The sequence below is a fragment of the Trachurus japonicus genome, chromosome 18 (genome assembly GCF_045865225.1).
Source record: "Trachurus japonicus isolate A0001 chromosome 18, Traja_1.0".
In the NCBI taxonomy this organism is placed as follows: domain Eukaryota; kingdom Metazoa; phylum Chordata; class Actinopteri; order Carangiformes; family Carangidae; genus Trachurus; species Trachurus japonicus.
This window is the reverse complement of record NC_140924.1, coordinates 17,412,410-17,435,419: the sequence shown is the minus strand read 5'-3', so window position 1 is coordinate 17,435,419 and position 23,010 is coordinate 17,412,410. Positions and strand designations below refer to the sequence as shown.

Sequence of the window (23,010 nt, the reverse complement as noted above, 5' to 3'; positions counted from 1 at the left end):
ACAGAGGGGCTGATCTTAGAGGGAGTTGAGCAAAATTCATCCCATTCACGTGTGAAACTTCCTCTTCTATTGCCTTCCTTCTCTCTCTCTCTTTTTTCATCATTATTAATATAAAGTAGAAACATTTCCAGAAGCAGAGCGATGTGTCGCTGCTGGATGTGAAGATGGGCCACACTTTGCTCTGTGTGCTGTCATCACTCTGTGAGTACATCAGGCATTTTATAATTCTGTGTTTTTCAGAGGCAGATTCATGATTTTAGCACCGTAGTAGTTTTGTTTATGTGACCAGAGCGACATGGAGACTGCACAGGTTATTTCCACGAATTTGTACAATACATGCACATTATGCACATTAGGTGTGATGTAATGTTATTTGCTAGATTTTACATCTATTTCATTTAAGTTTTCATTATGTTTCCTGCCTTTTCAGAAATTTAGAATATTAGGTTGAGTAATCTTTTAAAGTATTTTGGCGGGCTTTTTACCTTTAATAAATAGGACAGTTGATAGACTGCGCCCCTTGGTTCAATGAAAGCTGCCTCTTCTGAAACTTCACCTGGTTCTTAAAACGCTGTAGTTCATGATGATGTTTGTCAGATTGATCATGTCTAATGAGGATTCAATCTTTATTTTAGTGCTGAATACACTCTTCTACGGAGAGACTCAAGGTAACCAGTTCTTTTTTTTCCTGTTTCTCTCACTTTCCTACAGTACAACTATAACTGTTATTATCCTCCTTACTGTATGTTCACATTCAATCATATCATTTGTTTTATAAATTACTCAAAAGAAGAGAAGTACCCAATAATGTGTGTCGTGGAAGTTTTTAGCTGTTTGCTGTTGGTGAGTAATGAAATAGAGACTTCTGCTGGCCGACAAGCTTTTTATTTCCTTGCAAAGAAAGGTCAATCCTCACCCGAGCGGTGATGGTAAAGAAAGACCAAGAGAAATGGGGAGACTAAACATTTATACCTGAGGAACGCCCCCTAAGGTGTGTTCCACACCCCCTTGTCTGCTGCAGGGGTCGACCCTATACTCAGACAGTGTTTTCTGTCTGCTGTAGGTATCGGCACCGACCCCGAGGGTGTGTGTCACACCTGGGGCATCCTGCAGGGTGAAGAGGTCTGGGTTAAAATACACAAATGGGTAATAGACAAAAGGAGATCGATATCTTGGGGGAAAGCAGGGTGTGGGGACGTCTCAGTGATTAAAACAAAGGAATATTCAAATTTACCATTACATGTGAAATCATGTATTTTTCTAAATAACTCATATCAGTTTGAGAAAAACCTTTTGCACAACTGGGAAACTGTTGTGTAGTTTTGTTGTAACACAGTTTGTTACTATCTTTTTATTATTATCTTGAAGTAAAAGCTAAATTATGAAGTGGATGTTCAGTTTGATTGTTTGGATAAATTCTCTGGTTTTGTGGGAAGTTTCACGTCTGTTTACTTATAAAGTTTCTAATTTAATAAAACAGAATCACATCCTATTTATTCTCTCACATATTTTTTGCTTTTAACATACAGCAAATGAACCCGCAGCCACTGTGACAGCAGACAGCACAGTACTGTTATCAAAATGGCACAGCGTGAATCTGTACTGCTCTGTGAATCAGTCCAACAGCTGGAAATACAACTGGTTCAGACGAACCTCTGACTCTGCTACACCTCAGACTGTAGGAGAACAATACTGGCCATCCAGAGTCATGACAGTCAGGCAGGGAGGCATCTACACCTGCAGAGGAAGGAGCAGAGAACCAGAGTTCACCACACAAGAAAGCAACAAAGTCACCGTTTGGCAAACTGGTGAGTTTAATCATTAGAAAACATTCACTGTAAATCTGTTATTCTGTTCATCAGTAGTGTAAGAGAGAACTTTTTATACCAACAGCAAACAAGAAATAAAATAACTTTTTATGATGGAGGTGTGAGGAAAGAATAGCTCAGACAGGATAAATAATACACCTTGATTAAAAAAAACCCTTCAAACCTAAAACTTTACTTTAACAATAATTTCAAAGCTTCTAAGAAACATGTTTTTTGTTTTGTTTTGTTTTTTACATGAGGCTGAGGATGTTGATGTGGAGTCTAACAGTGTCAGGTCTGTGACACATCAGGTTCACTGAACAAACAGCTGGAATTTATTAGCTGCTGTTTCCCAACACCTGATGATGCTTTCAGAATAAAAGCTAACAGCAAAAACATATAAAAATGAATTGGTCCTTTTTGGAGTTATTCTGACTAAAGTCCAGTGTGATGGTAACTACTGTGCTGAGCTGTTTGTATCTGGCAGTCACAGTAAAGAAACATGATCACAAAGTCCTTGTGTGAAATTTTGGGACCTGATGCACAAGTATTACTTTTCTCTTTCATGATTTTGTTGCTTTTAGCTGTTTCAATAATTTCATGTCTTTGTCTGTAACTTCAGCTGATGTTGTTCAAATGTTGTTTTATTCACCTAACAGAATAATTAGATGCACACAGCCATGACAATATCTGATGACTTTCTGTTTCTGTTAGAGTAAATATGTATTTTTGACATCAACAGATTCCGTTTCCACTGTGACTCTGCTGCCCAGCTGGTCTGAGATCTACAGAGGAGAGAAGATCACTGTCAGCTGTGAGATCCAGGGAGGTGGAGACACTGAGTGGACGTATGAGTGGAGAACAACCAGCTCATACACACCTCCATCACTCAGAGAATTCACTATCAGCAGTGTCAATGAGTCTCACAGAGGAGACTATTGGTGTAGAGGTAAAGGAGGAGACTATTGGTTCACAGAGTGGAGCAGGACACTGACAGTATCAGGTGAGTTAAAACATCTCTTGTTATGTGGTGACTCCTTTGTTTCACATCATCACGTTCAAAATCACATTGACTGTATCATGTAAATGTGACATCTCATCCATATTAAAATGTTGTCAGGTTCATCTAAACAAAACAACAAAAACACATTATAGGCAACTGTACATTAGTGTTTCTCTGTCCAGACAGTCAGTGAAATGTTTTAGTTCAGTAACAATAGAACTAAAAATGACCTACTCATTAGTTCCTCATTAGTTCCTCGTGTTTTTTATGTATCTTATTAGGGCCCGAGCGACACCAAGTGTCAGCAAAGGCCCTATTGAAATTGCTATGTTTATTCTTATTCTCTTTTGTCCGAAACGATCGCACTTTTGGGGGCCTTCCCATGCTCGAAAACACACAATTTTGGCATACACATAGGGACTGGCGAAAATGTACGTCAAATTGGCTGAATGGTGCCCCCTAGAAAATTAAAAAAATTCAGCCCCTCTTAGCGGTTTCACCTAGACGCATGAAAATTGGTTGGCTTATAGAACATGCCGGCCAAGTTAGCCATATTGAATTGAATTTGCAATGACGGCGTCGTTTTGGCCATTTCCACAGCTCATATTTGAACGAACTAGTCCTAGGGATTTCACCCAATCAATTGCAAATTGGCTACAGGTTACGTTTAGTAAACTTGATTTAAACCCTGTGTAACAAAGATAAGTAATGTGCACAGATCACAACATAAACAAATACCATGCATGGGGCTGAAATCAGAAGCTTCTCAGCATACAGGAGGTATCACCGAGCATCTCTCTCTCTCCCTCTCTCTCTCTCTGGAAATAATTTTTTGTCAAGTAATTTGAATATTATTTTCAAAAGGGGGGAGCCATAAAATGCACTTGGCTGAATATTGGATTTTTTAAGTTCATATATCTGTTCTAAAAAGCTCTTCAAAAATACTTGATGACGTCACAGCCAGAGGTGCTACTTTACGGTAATTTCTGAGGCACCTCAGAGCATGATGAGAGCCCGTCCAGCCAGTCTACAGAACCGCGTACCATAACCATGTCATATAACATTAAAAAAAAAACATTTAATGCAGACGATCGGTTAACATTTATTTATTGATGTTAATGTGGTGATTTCTGTACGTAGGCTACAGAGCCCCCAGGCAGCACTGCTCTTCTGTCCAATACACACATGAAGCTTCACTTTTCATTCAAACAAACTAATGCTACTGCCACAATTGTTAGATTTCATCAATGAGACCAACATTTATCCCCTAAAAAGAATTTAACCAGCCGGCGGTAAACCTCTAAAAGCCAACGAGTAATTTTATTAGCGATCGTTTTCTCCCCCGGGATGACGACGGAGGTTGGCCAGCCGGAGCAGACTTCTAAACAGCCGTCATTTGGATAAACTGGCCGCATATTGGGGGTCTTAACAGTTACTTTCTCGCTTGAAAAAATATTAAAAGTTAATAAAGTGCATAATAATAGCGTTACAGCAGGAAATAAAACAGCTTTTCCCCTGTTTTACAGCTATTCTGTCATCAGGTGGGATCTCTGGTTGTAAATAGTCGCAAGTCCGTCACTGACCAATCAGCATTCATTAGCAGAATGCTAGCGTGTTATGACCAACCTGTAGGAAATCGAAAGGTCAAAACTTCTCAACAATTTCACTTCTAACCCATAATAATCCATACTGAACTTGCAGAAAATACAACAGTATTTGCAATTTTTTGACGATTACCAGGTGAAAGGGACAAATTTAGCCTTCTAGCTCCATAGGATGCCATTCATTCTGCACTCGTCCGCGATCACTCCTAGTGGAATTCTGGTGGAACTGCAACCAAGTTCGATAAATTGGGGCTAAATGGAGAGTGGTAAGGCCCGTCGTACACTGGCTCTGCTTTTGTGCAACCGAGTCCTGAATTCAGCCTGGATAACTGGAAAGTCCTGGGTTATCCGCTATCTTGGTTTTGTGCAATAGTCCTCTGTTTAACCATTGAGTTGTTTTGTTTTTCTCTGTGAACTGAACAGCAAACAAACCCCGGGCCTCACTGACAACAAATGACATAGTCCTACCAGCAGGGGGCAGTGTGACACTGACCTGCTCGGTGAACCCATCATCTGGTTGGCAATACAACTTGTACAGAGACAATAAACTCTCTGAACCTCTGAACCCACATGATGCTGCTTTCAAGACAAGTGGAGAGATCAGAGTCTCACAGGAAGGAGTCTACAGGTGCAGAGGAGGAAGAGGAGACCCAGTCTACTACACAGAGGACAGTCAGGAAGTCAGGATTGTTAATGCTAGTGGGTATAGAAATAATGTAAACTAATTGTGTATTCATGGTAGATTAAGATTAACAAACATAATATCTGATGTTTAATGAACCATTTTTTTGTTAAATTATTGACCATGATCAGTCCCAAACAGAGCTGTTGTGACTCTTCAACCCAACTGGTCTGAGATCTACAAAGGAGAGACGATCACTGTCAGCTGTGAGATCCAGGGAGGAGACACTGAGTGGACGTATGAGTGGGAAACACCAACCTTACTCAAACCTCCAAATCAACATGAATACAGGATCAGTCCTGCTTCATCATCCCACAGTGGAGACTACAGCTGTAGGGGCAGAGTGAAAAGTGATCGACATAATACAACAGAGTGGAGTGATTCAGTCAGACTGACAGTGTTAGTTGGTAAATAACATATTTCATTTAAACTGAAAATCTAAACAAGTCAGTAAAATGTGTTTTTGTTCCTTTCTACTGAAACTGTATCATATAGTTTGTCCATATTGTGTCCAACTTCCCAATAGGCAAACCTGTCCTCACTGTGTCTCCATCATGGCTGAGTCCTGGAGCCTCAGTAACTCTCAAGTGTGAGGTTGGACTTAAATCTGCAGGATGGAGGTTCTTCTGGTCTAAGGCTGTTCCTGATCCATCACAGCTCTCCTACCGCTCTGAGCTGCTCCCTGGTAGCAGCAGTGGGACTGAACAGGATTCCTACATGGTCCATGGTCAGACACACACAGCAGGATATGTGTGTCGGGCTGGAAGAGGAGACCCAGTGATTTACACCGAGGCCAGTGAACCAACGTTTGTCTGGTCTGGAGGTCAGTTTGTTGAGATGATAAACAACAGATTAGCCAAGGAAAATCTAATGAGACATGAGACATTTTAATGTTAATATCTTTATGTGTGTGTGATTTTTTTGTAGATGTTAATCCATCAGCGTCTCTCAAAGTGAGTCCTGACAGAGTGCAGCACTTCACCCGTCGGGACATTTCACTGAGATGTGAGGGAAACTCTCTTGTGTGGAGACTGAGGAGGTTTCCGAAGAGTGACAATTGGAATGGCCATTGGGGTCATTCTGGTGGTCAGTACTATGACCATCGGACCTGTTCTGACCAGAAAATACATAATGGATCCTCGTGTACGATTTCCTCATCCCAGCACAGTAATGCAGTTTACTGGTGTGAGTCTGGATCAGGAGAGTTCAGCAACTCCGTCAACATCACTATACATGGTACATTTTATTACATTTAGTCTCTTTTTCACTTTTAGTGGAATCTGAATAATTTCCAATGTCTCATGTGATTTAATGTATTTTGGAGTTGACTGTTTCATGGTTTGTTATTAATTGTAGCTTTACAATCTGTAGACTTAACAATTCAAATTAGTGTATATATATGTGTGTGTGTGTAATGAAATTAGTTAGCTGAGTAGAGAGCTCTCCCACTTGCAAGGTTTTTTTTTGTTGTTGTTTTTTTTACTGCTGTTAACATTGACTGTTCAGTAGTATTAAAAATAAATAAATAAAAACCTCTAAACCTGTCATCTGTGGCTGCAACTAAACATCAACATCATCTCAGTCTCATCTCTCGGTTGTAAACAAACAAGGTCTGCACCAGCTGATCTCTGACTGAAGCTTCATGTTCTGACTGTTTTACAGGTTCTAATCTGATCCTGGTGAGCCCCGTCCATCCTGTGACTGAGGGAGAGTCTGTTATTCTGCTCTGTAAAATCTTGACAGAAGAACATCCTTCCAATGTGTTTTTCTATCGGAATAACAAACTGATCCAAAGTGACATCAGGACTGGGCTGAGGATCTCTGCAGTGTCAAAGTCTGATGAAGGTTTCTACAGGTGTAAGTCCTTAGGACAAGAGTCTGCACAGAGCTGGGTGTCAGTCAGAGGTGAGTAGTGTTACAATGTTTGAGTCTTTTTCTATTTTGTACATTTATCCGACATGTAGATCTTTACTTAGTCTTGAATATTTCCACAGCTGTGTCCAAATCTGAAAGCTCTGCACTTCCTGTGGGGCTGATTGTTTTTCCGCTTTGTGGAATAATATTGATCATTGTCCTGCTGCTGTTTTTCTATAGAAGATCAACAGGTGATATATTGATTTTTTATGAATCATTGTCAGTTCTGTTGTCACATCATGGAGCAGTGCCTCAGTTTTTAATACAAATCCTACTCTGTGTTTCACAGGTCCATGTGTCAACAGGTTTGTACAACAAACTCTCATCTCCAATTAAAATCACTTCTATATTTCACATCTTTATTATGTTTTATTTTGAAATGTTCCTGCTCATCAATGCTAATAGACATTGTTTATGTTTTGTCTTATGTTTCAGACTCACTCAGACTCAGAGAGAGAATCAGGACTCAGTCCACCATGATGAAAATCAAAAGCAGGTTTATTCCTCTCTCCTCCACGGTCAGTTGTTCATGTAGCTTCCAACACTTTCATATTTATTTCTAATCTCTGAATCACAATCTCAGACATGATTGGACTTTGTTTAATCTTGATTGGCCAATAAGTGACATCTGCCCCTATGAATCAATCAGAGGCTCTGAAAACAATGTTCAGTATAAACTTTTTAGTTATGTTCAGGACAACAAACACGTTATTTTTTTCAGCTCAGACGCTAATGTGACATCTCCAATTGAAACTAATATAAATTGTCTGTAATGTTCATCTCAACAGATCAATGTGATGATGCAGAGCAGAATCCAGATTCAGCCACAGGTAACAAACATAACATCAGCTCCCCCATCAATAAAAAAAAATGCTTTCTGTGTTTTAGAAGACATTGTTGAAGAAACCTTTGGTTAAGGTGTAATTCAAATGTTTGATTGTATTTTTAAACCTATTTCGTTGACTCCACATATAAATTGTGATTTGTGTTTCTATTGCAGGTCCATGAACAGGAGAACATCGTCGACAAAACAAGAGAGCCATGAACAACTACACATTTTATGGGGGTGAACAACAATTTATATGAAACCAAAAGTTTTTTTTTTCTTTTGCATATGAATGACTATTGAATTTATATTATTTTCTTTTGTAGCATAGGTTGTAGGATAGGTTTCTCATCATTAAACATTTTACACAGGTTTGCTTTTATTTCCCTTCTCAGTTTGTACATCATATGGGGCTGATTTAAACATCAGAGTTAAGTTTGATCAGAATTATGTAATACGTGAAAAAGGAGTATCACACAAATCACATATATGGCTCATACAATGGTTGTATTCTGATGATCAACATGCAGTTGTGAGAAGAGCAGCATGTAGAGACCTGCAATCACGGTAAAATCATATAGCGACAGTTTGATGATCAGGGAAAAAGCAGAAACAACAACATTAATTTCTTTATTTTTCTTGAATATTATTTTACATTTACATTGTGTTTTCATCTTCTCACAATTGTTTCAACCAAAATCATTTTCCTTTGTGAATAAATACATTGAAGTCATAATATAACCCTTGGTTGGATTTTCTGTCACTAATATTTACCAGTGCACCTTTACTGGTCCTCATCTGGATCCAGGAGAGAGAGGCCATAGATGGAGCTCATCATAGAGCAAGTTGGAGACTGTCCTCAAGTAAAAATCAAGATAAAACACATCATTTTAGGCTATTATTAAAGAGATTCATGTGGTTGTTTGTTTCTTTAACGTTTCACAGAAGTCTCAGAGATAAGGAATATCTTCTGAAGAATATGTTTAATTTGCCTCACTAACTGAAATACAACGGTCATGTTCTCAGCTCACAGCTGCACAAAACTTCCGCTCTTCACTCTCAGATCCTGAGAGCGGTCCGCACGCTGATTGACATCACCGGCAGGCCAGTGTTTGACAGAGAGACCAGAAGCTGACCAGCTGACAGCCTATCGGGGACGTTACATTTCCTGGCTTGCATGTCTTTTGACGCACTGGTCAGGAATAGCGCTTATTTCATTGTTTTCATTTAGTTTTTAATTAAATAAATTGATCCCTCATCCTGCAGTGTTTTTTTTAATCGGGCCAGTTGTTTTGGAGAAAATGGCCAAAGACCCCTCCAGCAAATGCTAAGAAATTCTAACCCCATGGGGGTGTCGAAAAATGGCGTTATGGCCCAAAATTCAAATTTCTCCAAACACTAATATATCATCGGAGGGGCCGAGTCGAGTCCTACACAGATGGTTTGGTTGAAAACAGTGTTTTTGGAGAAAATGAAAAACCCCACAGGCGATTTTCAAAACTCTTAACCCCTGGGGATGTCGAAAAATGGCATTTTGGGCCCAGAATTCAAATTTCTCCAAACCCGAATATATTACTGGGGGTGCCGAGTCAAGTCCAATTCAGATGGTTTGGTTGAAATCGGGCCAGTTGTTTTGGAGAAAATGGCCAAAGACCCCTCCAGAAAATGCAAAAAATTTCTAACCCCCGGGGATGTCGAAAAATTGCATTTTGGGCCCAAAATTTTAATTTCTCCAAACACCAATATATCATCGAGGGGGCCAAGTCAAGTCCAACGCAGAAGATTTTGTGTTTGTAAGTGCTACTTAAAGGGACAACGAGGAGTTTTGGAAAAGCGAAGCGTTTTCACACTACATTTATGAGCCTCCGCGCACACCGTAAAATTCTTTTGACCGGCGCAAGACGGACTCATGTTTTCATTCATCAATAATTAAAGTCAGAGGTTCAAAGAGGTTCACATACCGTCGTAGTTCCCACCATAAACGGCGATTCAGCTACGTTATTCTCATGACTCGTTGCGAAACTGAAAGTAAAGAAACGCTGGTCGGCTCGACCAGCATCTCCGCCACCACTAATAGTAACAAAATAACGATAGAGACAGAATGATATATTTATCGAAAATGGGCCCATTAACAAGTGTGGGTAGCGGAGATTCATCCACATTAACGTGAGACTTTTTTATAACCGATTAGAAACTCCTCGTTGTCCCTTTAAGTGGAGATTTAGGGCTCAGATGAGCAAAAACTCATTTTGAGAAAACGGCCTTTAAAGAATTGTATTGTAAAATTCCATAGATTGTTAATGTAAATTGTACTTTTACGATTGGTTTCAGATACAGAGGAAATTACCATTTTTGGAGCCTACGTAATTGTTCAGGAGAGAATGAGCTTTACAGTGATACCTGACATGACATGTGTCAGGGTCAGTCAACAGGTACAGCACAGTATTTCACAGTAGCTGCTAAATGGTGTATTTAGGAGAAATCTACTGACAAAAGAGACTAAATGAAGCAAAATAACCACCTTAATGTGGATTTTCTGCCATTTCTTCTTTTGTGACAGAGTACACGTTAACAAAGAAAAATAGCCCAAAATCTCAAAATTGATTGGTGCAAAAAAGAACTGTGTTTTTGCCTGTAGTGTCTCTTTTAACAAGTAAAAAAAAAAAAAAAGAAGAAGAATACCAACAGATATATTGAAGAGAGACTTCACAAAAATATGTATGTACATCAATTTTGAATTAGTGGCATCATCACCAAAAACAGTACTAATTCATGTGTCTGTTGACGGGCTGACAGACCGTTTTGTGTCAGTGTTTTAATTACTTTACTTTACTTGGTGCTGCTGTACCAAAAATGATACATGCCATCTTTGCTGTCATATGGGATGTTTCACACCTAGAGCTGACCACATGCACCAGACGGAGGTGATAGGGAGTGTCCAAGATGCAGAGCAGAGAGGGAGAACGCTTATAACGAACTTCTCAGTCTCAGTCTTCTGGCTTTGCTTGTCTCCTTATAATATTTCAGACTGAAAAATAAATATTGGCCATGCACATTGTTGCATGAACAAAAAACATGATGTTATCGATCTGTCTACCATTTTGCATACCCTCTTGTAGTAGATGACACTTATTCTTTCAGCTTTGAGACACACCCCCTTTTTCTACCAGTGTCTTAATGTGGAAAGAGGAACTTTTCTGTCACCCAAACTAATGAGGCTTCATTCATGTTAGGATTGACGCCCAGCTTACTGCTTTTACCACTATTCATCACAACACTGCAGCTTCATTTTGTGATTCAAGATTAAAATTACACACTGTAGACAGGGAGGCACTTAACTGACTCTGGAAGCATAAATATATGATTTACAATTTGAAAAGCTGGACCATAAAATTATATCAAAACACTTTGAATATTTAATTCGGAATAACTCATTTTTTGGCCTGTGAATCGCTCAGATTTTCATATAATGGTGGAAAGAACAGTCTGATACATGGACTCATTTTGAAACTTATCTGATACCACAGGACACCTTCCACATCTCCACAGACATTTACTAGATAGATACACCACTGAGTCAATACACTCATCATGGACCAGATACAAACCTATGGACAAGAGACTATTTTTTTAACAGCTTGTCAAACTGTAGTTATGTGTAAAACGGAAGGAAGACCTTAAAGGCAGTACTAATGAGATGAAAAATGCTGCTCCACATGTGTGAAATGTAACTTCTTCTTCTGTAACGTTCTTCAGTTTTTCTCTCATTATTAATGTGAAGTAGAAACATTTCAAGAAGCAGAGCGACAGTGTCTGTGGTGGATGTGAAGATGGGCCACACTTTGCTCTGTGTGCTGTCATTACTCTGTGAGTACATCAGTCATTTTACAATTCCGTGTCTTTTAGAGGCAGATTTGGGATTTTACAATTCTGTGTCTTTTAGAGGCAGATTTGGGATTTTACAATTCTGTGTCTTTTAGAAGCAGATTTGGGTTTTTATCAACGTAGTACTATTTGTTAACGTGACCATGGCTTCTGATTATTCTTGGTTATGTTTGGACACATATTTGTATAATGCATGCAAAGTGTATAGTCCAAGGTATTATTTGTAAATCCTGTAAAGTATTATATTTCTTATTCATTATATTATACATTTATTTTATTCTAAACAATTTTGACACTTTCAAAATATTTCCTGAAATTTCTATCTTTCTTTTAGGTCTGCATGCACTCATCTACAGTGAGACTGAAGGTAACCAATTCCTCTTTTTTCTCACTCTCACTCAAATTCTAAGCTATAGACAAACTTTTTAAGTGTTCCTCTATGACTCAGCTTATTGATATCTTCAACAGTTTCAGATATTTGGCAGTTTTAAAATCATTAAAAATCTTGACAAAATCCAACTTTATAATGGGTGTGTATTGCATCTAACGAGCAGAGCTTAGAGTGTGTGACATCATCGTTAGAGTGGGGGAGAGCTCAAAAACTCTGGAATTTTTCTGGCTAAACTGTCAGCAGGGCCACAAATTAAACTCTAGACACATGATTTTCTCCACGTTTGTAGCCACACTTGTCCTTTGTCTCAAAATATAGTCAAAAAAGCACAAAGACTTAGAGAATAATTTTAAATATTTTATAAATGCAGCCAGGGAGCTCTCTGCTCCCATTCACACTAGTTGATTTTTCTTTCAGAGCCGAGCAGATGGAGCTCCAGATTGTAACTTGCTGTAAATGGCATTATACTTTGTTTAAAGGTTGAATATGTAGAATATTTATTAAAAGCTATATTTTTTCAAAAATAATACATCCAGGGGGCGTTTAGAGGGGTACAGAATGAAAGTAATTTTTTTTTAGTCTTATAATTATTTTAATTTTTTTTTGACGGGCTCGACAATGACTTTCTGTCAACGTTCTGTTTACATTCCTACCTGCCCGTAGCCGACATGTGGCTCAATTCTCCGCTGTTTTCCTGCCTCCTCCCGGTCGTATGCGTTTGTCTCCAACCAAGCCTTTTTAATATCGGTGGATCAATGGATTATCATATACATGTTAGGATGGGTGTATTTGTGTAGTCTTATCTGTCATAAACACGTTTACTGTCGCGGACTCTCGGTGCCAGCGAGCTCCTTTTTTTTTTTTTTTTTTTTTTTTTCAACTTGACGAGAGCAGTGACACCGGAGGCTCTGAGCGCAGGTTTGGTTTTCAGCAGCGGTGTGGAAGGCAGAGAGCCTCCACTCTCCCTGTAACAATTGAGCTACAAGTCATTTATTATGCTGTTAATGACGGTAAAAATGAAACATAAGGTAAATATCCTGCATAGTTCTCCTCCTGTCTGTCCTCTGATCAGAGCAGAGTCCCTAGCAACGGCCCATTTTACCTAGCAACGGTCTGGCAATCGACTGCTGGAATTCTTTTTCTGTTGTTGTTCTGGTAATCTTACATATTCAACCTTTAACTTCACAAAAAATAGTCACACACACAGAAGTCCTGTATTTGTACTTCTGCCTGTATTTTCTACTATTTTGATAAGCTTTCAGCTATCTCACACTCATCAAAGTCCCAATCTGTTTACTTGAAGTGTTTCCATAGTCCAGTGGTTAAGATGACTGCTTGGCAACTGCAAAGTCACTCGTTCAAGTCCCACCTTGTCATCTTTGTTAATGTGCCAGTCTCTTTGAACTTTTGAACAATTTTTTTTCCCGAGCTCTTTACCTCTTTCTATCTTGGTTTGTGTTAACATGTTTCTAAATACCACTGATCTAAGATTTAAATGCACTGGAACTTTGAAAACCAACAAAGCAGCAGACAAAAGCAAAAGTCTTCAATGATTTGTATCCATAATTTCTCGCCCTGCGCTGCCCACTAATGGACGTCACTGGCAGAATTCACCTCCCCTCCCCCGCTTTCAATTAGCTACAGGTGTTCGTTAAGAGACTGATTGATTTCTCGTACCACAGTTTGCAGCACATCATCACATTACAATGAATGACAACAGTCTTGATAAGTGTGTGCTCTCTGTGGCTGAGTGGCAGAACAAAGGTTTACTGATCATGAGGTCATGGGTTTGATTCCTGCCTCAGTCATGTCACATCATTACTTGACTTTTGATTCCAACTATTCAGCTGTCATTGGACAGCCTTTGATTCCTCATAGTATAAAGCTCGTTGTAACTCAGGTGCTCTGTGGCCATATGGTTAGTGTGTCAAGTTACCAGTCATGAAGTTGTGGGTTCAATTCATGCCTTAGACATGTTTCTTGCATGTCTTTGTCAATTTATTCTGCTAATTCAGCATGGTTCAGCAATGGCTTTCAGCATTCACACGTATTTCCTTCAGGAAATACAATTTCTAGTTTTATTCAATCCTGCTGTTTTCAGATTAACACAGACCTAATGAAAAAGACAGAGCATTTATCAAGGATGTGAGATTTTAAAAAGAGCAGGCCAGTGTTCAACACTTGTAAAAATCACAATGGGAATTTTACACAACACCCTCTGTGTGGTTGAACCAATGTTTTACCCTCCAGCTGTGTGGGTCACGTAACTGAAAACAATCTTTCTGACTGCTTCTCCTCAAACAGTTTGTCCAGAATTGCAATTTGCAATTGTTGATCTTCCTCTTGCCTCTCAAAAATAGAGGACCAACCTCCTCAGTTCTATGGACCAGCCTCCACTGTATACTGTCCACAATATTGTATACTTGTCTCTCACAGTGTTTTTTTTATATATCACCCTAAATTGTCAAATGTTAAATCTAGATTGGTGACAAACATGAACACTAATTTAGCATCATTGTGAAGTAGACATACATCGTTAAAGGTGTTAGATTGTGGATCTACCATTTCTGGCCACTGTTGTACACTTGTTGTACACATGGGGAGTAAAGGCTGCAATGACCTTGACGTCAAACTGGGTACGTTATGATCAATGGGACAACCTGACAAAGTGAAAGACAAGTCAAGAAGAAGTTAAGAACTCTCAGTCATATGATTCGTTAAGCAAATGAAGTTTTTTTTTTTTTTTCACTTTGAGGTGTGGCTTGTCTTTTAGGTATCACATTGTAAACTTTCCTGAGTTAGAAAATGAAAAGTTCAAAGCGTTGATTGACAAATTCTCCCTGCCAAAAACAAAAACAAATGTTCTGATGAATTTCAATCTTCAGGACATCACATGATAGAGCATTAGTGCTGCAGTGCAAGGCCTATTATTTTCCTTTACTTTTTTCCTTACTGTTTTTTTTTTTTTTTTTTTTACTTCAACAGTTTCCAGTGGAGTCACTGTCAATCTGCTGCCCAACTGGTCTGTGATATACAAAGGAGAGAAGGTCACTGTCGGATGTGAGATCCAGGGAGGAGAGGAGTGGACGTATGAGTGGGAAACAACCAGCTCATACAAACCTCCATCACTCAGAGAATTCACTATCAACAGTGTTACTGAGTCTCACAGAGGAGACTACAGCTGTAGAGGTAGAGGAGACTATTTGTTAACACAGTGGAGTGGAGTCAGGAAACTGACAGTATCAGGTGAGTTGAACTGTCTCTCGTTATGTGGTGACCCTTTTCTTTCCTCGTGAATCATGTGCTGTTTGTAACTGTCATGTGATGGTAGTAGATGTTTTAATAAACTACTGTTTTTGGTTCAATCTGAACAGCTGATAAACCCAAGGCCAGACTGAGAGCAGACACAACAATCATACCAGCAGGAGGCAGTGTGACACTGACCTGCTCTGTGGACGGTCCTGACTGGAAATACGACTGGTTCAGACGAGTCTCACACTCTTCTAGAGCTGATCAACTTAAAGACGTTAGATCAGCCAGAGCTGTTGTATCAGAGGGAGGTCTGTACTACTGCAGAGGAGGGAGAGGAGAGCCAGAGTTTTACACAGAGAACAGTCAGGATGTAAGAGCTGTTTATGCTGGTGAGTATGACAATAAGCAGATAATGTGAGACTGAAAAATATTATGTGTAATTGTTTAAACTTTTGTTGTTTTTATGTTAAATTCTGAAGCTGTTGTGACTCTTCAACCCAACTGGCCTGAGATCTACAGAGGAGAGACGATCACTGTCAGCTGTGAGATCCAGGGAGGAGACACTGAGTGGACGTATGAGTGGCAAACATCAACCTCAGTCAAACCTCCAGATCAACATGAATACAGGATCAGTCCTGCTTCATCATCCCACAGTGGAGACTACAGCTGTAGGGGCAGAGTGAAAAGTGATAGACTTACTACAACAGAGTGGAGTGATTCAGTCAGACTGACAGTGTATGATGGTAAATCACATTTCATTTATTTGTTTATTTGTAACAGGACTCTGCGTATTCATGAGCATACAAAATGTAAATACACCAGATTTAGCTCTAGACTAATCATGTTTCATTGAAACTGAAAATCTCAACAAGTCATTAAAAAGTGTTTTTGTTCCTTTCTACTGAAACTGTATCATATAGTTTGTCCACATTGTGTCCAACTTCCCAACAGTCAAACCCAGGCCTGTCCTCACTGTGTCTCCATCATGGCTGAGTCCTGGAGCCTCAGTAACTCTCAAGTGTGAGCTTGGACTTAAATCTGCAGGATGGAGGTTCTTCTGGTTTAAGGCTGTTGCTGATCCATCACAGCTCTCCTACCGCTCTGAGCTGCTCCCTGGAAGCAGCAGTGGGACTGAACAGGATTCCTACATGGTCCATGGTCAGACACACACAGCAGGATATGTGTGTTGGGCTGGAAGAGGAGACCCAGTGGTTTACACTGAGGCTAGTGAACCAACGTTTGTCTGGTCTGGAGGTCAGTTGGTTGAGATGATACGTACTTGTTCCAAAGATTATGTTTTTGACCATCAGCAAACAAGATTAATAAAATAATATGCACAGTCATGGTAATATTGTTGTGTGTGTTTACAGATATTGATCCATCAGCGTCTCTCACAGTGAGTCCTGACAGAGTGCAGCACTTCACCTCTCAGGAGATCTTACTGAGATGTGAGGGAAACTTTACTGAGTGGAGATTGAGGAGGTTTCCTAAGGGTGGCTCTCGGACCTGTTCTGACCAGATAATAAAGAATGGATCCTCATGTATAATTTCCACATCCCAGCCCAGTGATGCAGTTTACTGGTGTGAGTCTGGATCAGGAGAGTTCAGCAACTCAGCCAACATCACTATACATGGTACATTTTATTACATTTTTCTGTTTTACACTTTTTGTAGAATCTGAATAATTTTCAATGTCTCATGTGATTGGGTTTATTTTGGAGTTGAGTTGTTACATCAACAGTGACTTTCTGAGAGTTTGGTCTGTGACTGGTTTGTTCTGTAATTGTATCTTCACCGTCTGTAGATTTAACATAAATTGGTTCTTAGCTAATAATTATTGAGGGCCCTACTGGCGCAACTCCGGGGGGCGCAGCGAGGCGAGCCCTGGCGCAGCTGGCACAGTGGCATTTTCTTCCAGTGCAACAACGTGCGCAGCGGATTCGGTAAATTGGCAGACTGCTGTGCGCCGAGATGGGAGTGGTCGCGCAGCAGGGGGAGGTGTCGACAGATTCACCTTGGCGTAGTGACAATTTGTTGCCGATAGACCACGTGGAGAGTGCGCCGAAAGCTCGGCAGCTCCAACCTGGTCTAATCTAAGCGCAAGGCGAAGCGCAGCCAGCGGACTCGTATTTTGACTGCCCAGCTCGCAGTGTGCACACATCACCAAGACCTCACAGGCAGGTTTCCACAGTTCCAGGCAATAACCCCTATTTATTGTATCTGAATCAGCACATACACGGATCATTGCACAGGTCAGGTGTTGGTTCCTGCTTCGGCCTTCCGGCCTGTCGCACCTCCTGTGTGGGCAGCTGCAGGGTCGTCAGCTGGAAACCGCCATTCACTGATGTTTCGCCCCCTACACTAGTACTCCAGGCGGGGGGGCAGTGGCTAATGGGGACGTCTCCCCGCCACCCCCTGCAGCTGCCCTTAGACGGGTGTTTGCCCCCATCTGCTGTCCTTCCTCCGAAGCCACAACCAGTAGCTCGCCTTCTCAGCCTCATCTCCCAGCTCCTTCACCGCTTTCCGCAGCCTTGCCCCGGTCACCCCAGCGCTGCAGAGCAACTGCACTGCTGCCTTGCCAACAAAACCCCTGCTTCCGACCTCCACCAGTCATACCCTGGGTTTCCAGCCAGCCTCTTGGCACTCCGCTGCCAGCTCGGAGTACTTGAGGTATTTTCTCTCATGGGCTGCTGTCATGCCCTCTTCCCAGGGGACGGTGAGCTCAATCATTAAGACTGACCTCTCCACAGGTGACCACATGACTATGTCCGGTCTGAGCGTAGTTGTCATGATCTCTCTCGGGAAGACTAACTGCCTTTTGAGGTCAGCCAGCATCTGCCACTCCTTGCCCGGTCTCAAGATGGTAGGTTCCTGCGTGGATGTTCTGCTCCTCTCGCCTGGTCTGACAAAGGCGGCTAGCGCAGGCCTTATTGGTTCCTGGTTATGTTTGGCTGCCACCCTGCATCTTTCCAGGAGCTCTGCCAACTTGGTTAGCACCTGGTCGTGGCGCCACTTAAAGCGCCCCTGGGTCAGTGCCACCTTACATCCTGACAGAATGTGCTGGAGGTTAGCCTTGGTGGTATCACACAGTGGGCAGCCAACCTCACTCCCAAACCACTGGGTGAGGTTCTGGGGGCACGGGAGGGTGTCGTAGGCTGCTCTAATTAGGAAGCTTACCCTGCTCTGTGGCGTCCTCCAGATGTCTGCCCAGCTGATGCGCCTCTGCACGGTGGCCTCCCATCGCGTCCAGGCTCCTTGACTGCCTTGGGATATAGCCTTTATGTGGAAGCGCTCCTGCTCCGCTCTGGTGACTTCGTCCACCACCATGGTCTTCCACTCCCTCCTGGTGGCTTTGGACCAAAATCGTTGTGGCACCGCCCAACCTAGCCCAGCACGACCTGTCTGGGTTGCCCCCATCACCTCTTTGTGTTGCAGCCTGGAGATGGCATTCTCTACTTCCTCAGGTGCTTTCCATCTGCGGCCTGTGCGGATTGGGACTTCTGCGCTTCTTACTAGGTGGTCAGCAGAGTCCTTCATCTCCAGTACAAGGCGTGCCTTCTCCTGCTTGTACCCGAGAGTGATGGATTTCAGCGGGAGCTCCAGCATGTTCCATCCAAACAGGCCTACATCGGAGAAGCAGCGGGGCAAGCCCATCCATTTCCTGATGTAGCTGTTGGCTAGACACCTCTGACGTGGGGATCCCGCAGATCTTCAAAGGCCACATCACTCGTTGGTATAGTGTGTGCTGATAGCACCATACCTTGTGCTTCCCCGGAAGCTGGCTTTTGTCAATCTTAGCCAGCCCCTCAGAGAGCTGTTGTTTGGCCTGCTTCCCCATCTGTCTGTCAGACAAGTCTGCTGTGTATTGTCTCCCCAGGCTCTTGAGTGGTTTCGTATATCTATATAGATTGTCCCGTCACACTGATGACAGATCAAAGGCTGTCGGCATGCGTAATGGAAACTCAACCTGACTGAATTAACACAGATGAAACCAGGGAGGGACTGAGACAAAAAAGCAGCCGTGGATGTCCCAAGAGCAGGTGTGGACACTACACACTGTGCTGTTGTGATGATCCCTATATTTATTTATTTTTATTTATTAAAGGGTGACGCCGCATCATCATGCGACCATAACAAATAAAACTGAAAACAAATAAACTATCATCTCTCACAGCAAACCACTATCATCAGATAGTGAGCAGATATTCACATCTCCCATCTCAGGCAAATTTTAAAGAAAAAAGAAAAAGAGAGATGCTCCGTGATGCCTCCTTTACGCACAGCTGTTTGTTTATGTTGTGATCTGTGCACACTGGTTTAAATAGTAGGTTACTAAATATGAGTGTCTTTATTAATGGAAAAGGTGTGGGTGTGTTTTGTTTTTGTTTTTTTACTCGGCAACAGCTCTCAATATGTCAGAGCAAACCTGGATAACATCATAACCTCCTCCCTCCCAGACTACTTTTGCATCATCAGCCTGTGAGGTCTGTTCGCGCGACCGGACACTGCCAGCTTGGACCGGACCAGAACATCAGTTTCCTCCCGTCTCACTTGCTGTGAGAGATGATAGTTTATTTGTTTTCAGTTTTATTTGTTATGGTCGCATGATGATACGGCTCAATAAATCAATAAGTAAATAAATAAATATAGCAGATCATCGCAACGGCAGTGTATAGTTAGCCTCGTAAACCAGCCTCTCGCGGAAGAGCATTTCATTTCATTCCGAGGGAGAGTCTGGCCTCATCCCCATTCTAAGCATTTGGACTGAAACCCTCAGAAGGCAGAAGGATTGACACAGCACGTTCGCCAATCAGGGACCAACTGGTGCAAAGCCCCGTCACTACACCAACTTGCTAATTGGCTGAATGGGGTTGTCTGTCAACGCTACTACCAAAGATATTAAACCGTCTTTGCTACTACTCCCGCCCAGCCCAAACGCTTAGAGGGGGGATGAGGCCAGACTCTCCCGAGAAATGAAATGAAATGCATTTCTGCGAGAGGCTGGTTTACGAGGCTATAGTGTCAACACAGCATTAATCCATCCTCATCTTTCATCTGTGTTAATTCAGTCAGGCTGAGTTTCCATTACGCATGCCAACAGCCTTTGATCTGTCATCAGTGTGGCGGGACAATCGATATAGATAAACGTGTATGTGCTGATTCAGATAGTTAGAATAAATAGGGGTTATTGTGATTATTAATTCCATTTAAATGTGCCTGGAACTGTGGAAACCTGCCTGAGGTCTTGGTGACGTGTGCGCACCAGCTCCTCTACCTAACTCGGATAAAGTTTTTTTTTTTTTTTTTACTGTTGTTTACGTTGACAGTATATAATCCTGTCATCTGTGGCTGCTGCAACAAAACACCAACGTCATCTCTTGGTCTGCACCAGCTGATCTCTGACTGAAGCTTCATGTTCTGACTGTTTTACAGGTTCTAATCTGATCCTGTTGAGCCCCGTCCATCCTGTGACTGAGGGAGAGTCTGTTATTCTGAGCTGTGAATTCAAGACAAACGTCTTGAATCCTTCCAGTGTGTTTTTCTACCAGAATAACAAACTGATCCAAAATGACACCAGGACAGAGCTGAATATCTCTGCAGTGTCAAAGTCTGATGAAGGTTTCTACGGGTGTGAGTCCTCAGGACAAGAGTCTGCACAGAGCTGGGTGTCAGTCAGAGGTGAGTTGTCTGACTGTTGTCTGATAAAGAAACAGTGTCAACATAAATGTGTTTTACTTTATTCTAAGATTTGAAGTCACTTGTGTCTATTTTTTCTGAGGGATTTTGCTCAGAAGAAAAAAATATCATAAAACGTTTTTACAGTATTGATGTGTTTCTTAATTTTTAATCATTGTCGAATTTTCACCACAGCTTTGCCAAGACCTGAATTCTGGCAGATCATTAGGTTGGTTTGTGGAATACTATTGATTATTTTTCTTCCGCTGTTTACATGCATAAGATCAACAGGTGAGATATTGATTATTGATCAATCACTGATAAGTTCAGATGTCACATCATGGAGTAGTGGTTCAGTTTTTAATACATGTTCTACTTTGTGTTTCACAGGTCCATGTGCCAACAGGTTCATACAACAAACTCTCATCTCCAATTTAAAGCACTTCTATATTTCACATCTTTATTATGTTTTACTATGAAATGTTCCTGCTCATCAATGCTAATAGACGTTTTTAAACTCCATGTTTCAGAGTCACACAGACTCAGAGTGAGAATCAGGACTCAGTCCACCATGATGAAAACCAACAGCAGGTTTATTCCTCTCTCCTCCAAGGTCAGTTGTTCATGTAGCTTCCAACACTTTCACGTTTATTTATAAATCTGTTTCTCATTAAGAGACACCAGAAAATATCATAATCATGATCACAGACATGAGGTGACTGATGTGACTTTGTTTCATTTTGATTGGCCAATAGGTGACTGTGTGTATGAAGCAGTCGAAGGCTCAGAAAACACTGGACAGGGTTCAGTATAAACCTTTACTAATGTCCAAATATCTTAAACTTATGTATATAATTTGACAACAAATGAATGATTAATGTTTAAGTCAGTAAAAAAACATTATTCTTTTCAGCACTGTCACATTCCCCTATTAAAACTGATACATGTTCATCTCATGTTCAACAGGTCAATGCGGTGGAGCACAGGGGAGCTCTGACAGCATTTATCTGGATCCAGATTCAGCCAGAGGTATTCTCATTTGTCACTTTTATTTTCTTCAAAAATGACATTATACCTTCTTGATTTCAAAATGTTATAGGTGTTTTTTTTTTTTTAACTATTGTAACATATTTATATTGTTTTTATTCCATAGAAATGCCATACTGTATATGCCATTTTTACAGCAGTTTATTATGATTTTGTCCCAGGTCAATAAAAACAGGATCAACAGCATGACAAGACGGACATGGATATCACCACGAAAAACAAGAGATTTTATGAAGCTAAACAGCAGTGTAAAAAAAAAAAAGAAAAGAAAAGAAAAAAAATAGTTTTTGATGGTTTGCCTTTGCATGTGAATGAATATTGAATGCATATTACTCCATTTTCAGTGAAGTGTTTGCAGAGATTGTACAGGTTTCTCATTATTGAACATTTTGTACAGCTTATTACTAAACCTTTTATACAGCATTTTATACAGAAGGTCATATCGTGTTGACTAACAGCAGTGTTAATAAGAAATACAGTAGCTATGTAAAGTGAAAAAGAAGGGAATCTGTCACAAATGAAATATATATGGCCCTTACAGTTTTTGCATTCATGTTGGTTTTGCCTTGATATGTTATCAATCTACTATATTTGCAACGTTTGACATAGTAGTAGGCTATAATGCATTGAAGTATAATGAACTATAGTAAGTATAGCCTTTCATATGCAGTATAATAAATTCAGTGTAATAGTTGGTCTCTTGTACATGAGTTTGTTTCTGGTACATGATGAGTGTATCTGACTTCAGCTAACAGTTGCAGTCACAATATATCAGACAGCATTAAAACCACCTGCCCAGTGTTGTGTTGATCCAACTCATGCTACTAAAATCACTCCGTCTGTAAAGATGTGGACTCCACAAGACCTCTGAAGGTGTCCTATGGTGTATGGGATCAGGTACTATAAGGGCCAGTGGTGTGCA

At 40.9% G+C, this 23,010-nt stretch overlaps 1 protein-coding gene and 1 long non-coding RNA gene across 2 annotated transcripts in view; both read left to right on the top strand.

Annotated features, from left to right (window-relative positions):
• Nucleotides 1–23,010, top strand: part of LOC146969036 (uncharacterized) — an 82,862-nt gene that overhangs the window by 41,323 nt on the left and 18,529 nt on the right. The gene's annotated exons all lie outside the window — the stretch shown is intronic.
• On the top strand, nt 1,709–21,855 carry LOC146969038 (Fc receptor-like protein 5). The gene is made up of 13 exons (XM_085760437.1): nt 1,709–1,808; nt 2,551–2,811; nt 4,839–5,114; nt 5,229–5,504; nt 5,624–5,824; nt 6,760–7,002; nt 15,099–15,359; nt 15,488–15,740; nt 15,819–16,108; nt 16,317–16,619; nt 16,736–16,999; nt 20,799–21,044; nt 21,797–21,855. Exons 1-13 carry the CDS (start codon nt 1,709–1,711, stop codon nt 21,853–21,855), a joined length of 3,033 nt encoding a protein of 1,010 aa, XP_085616563.1.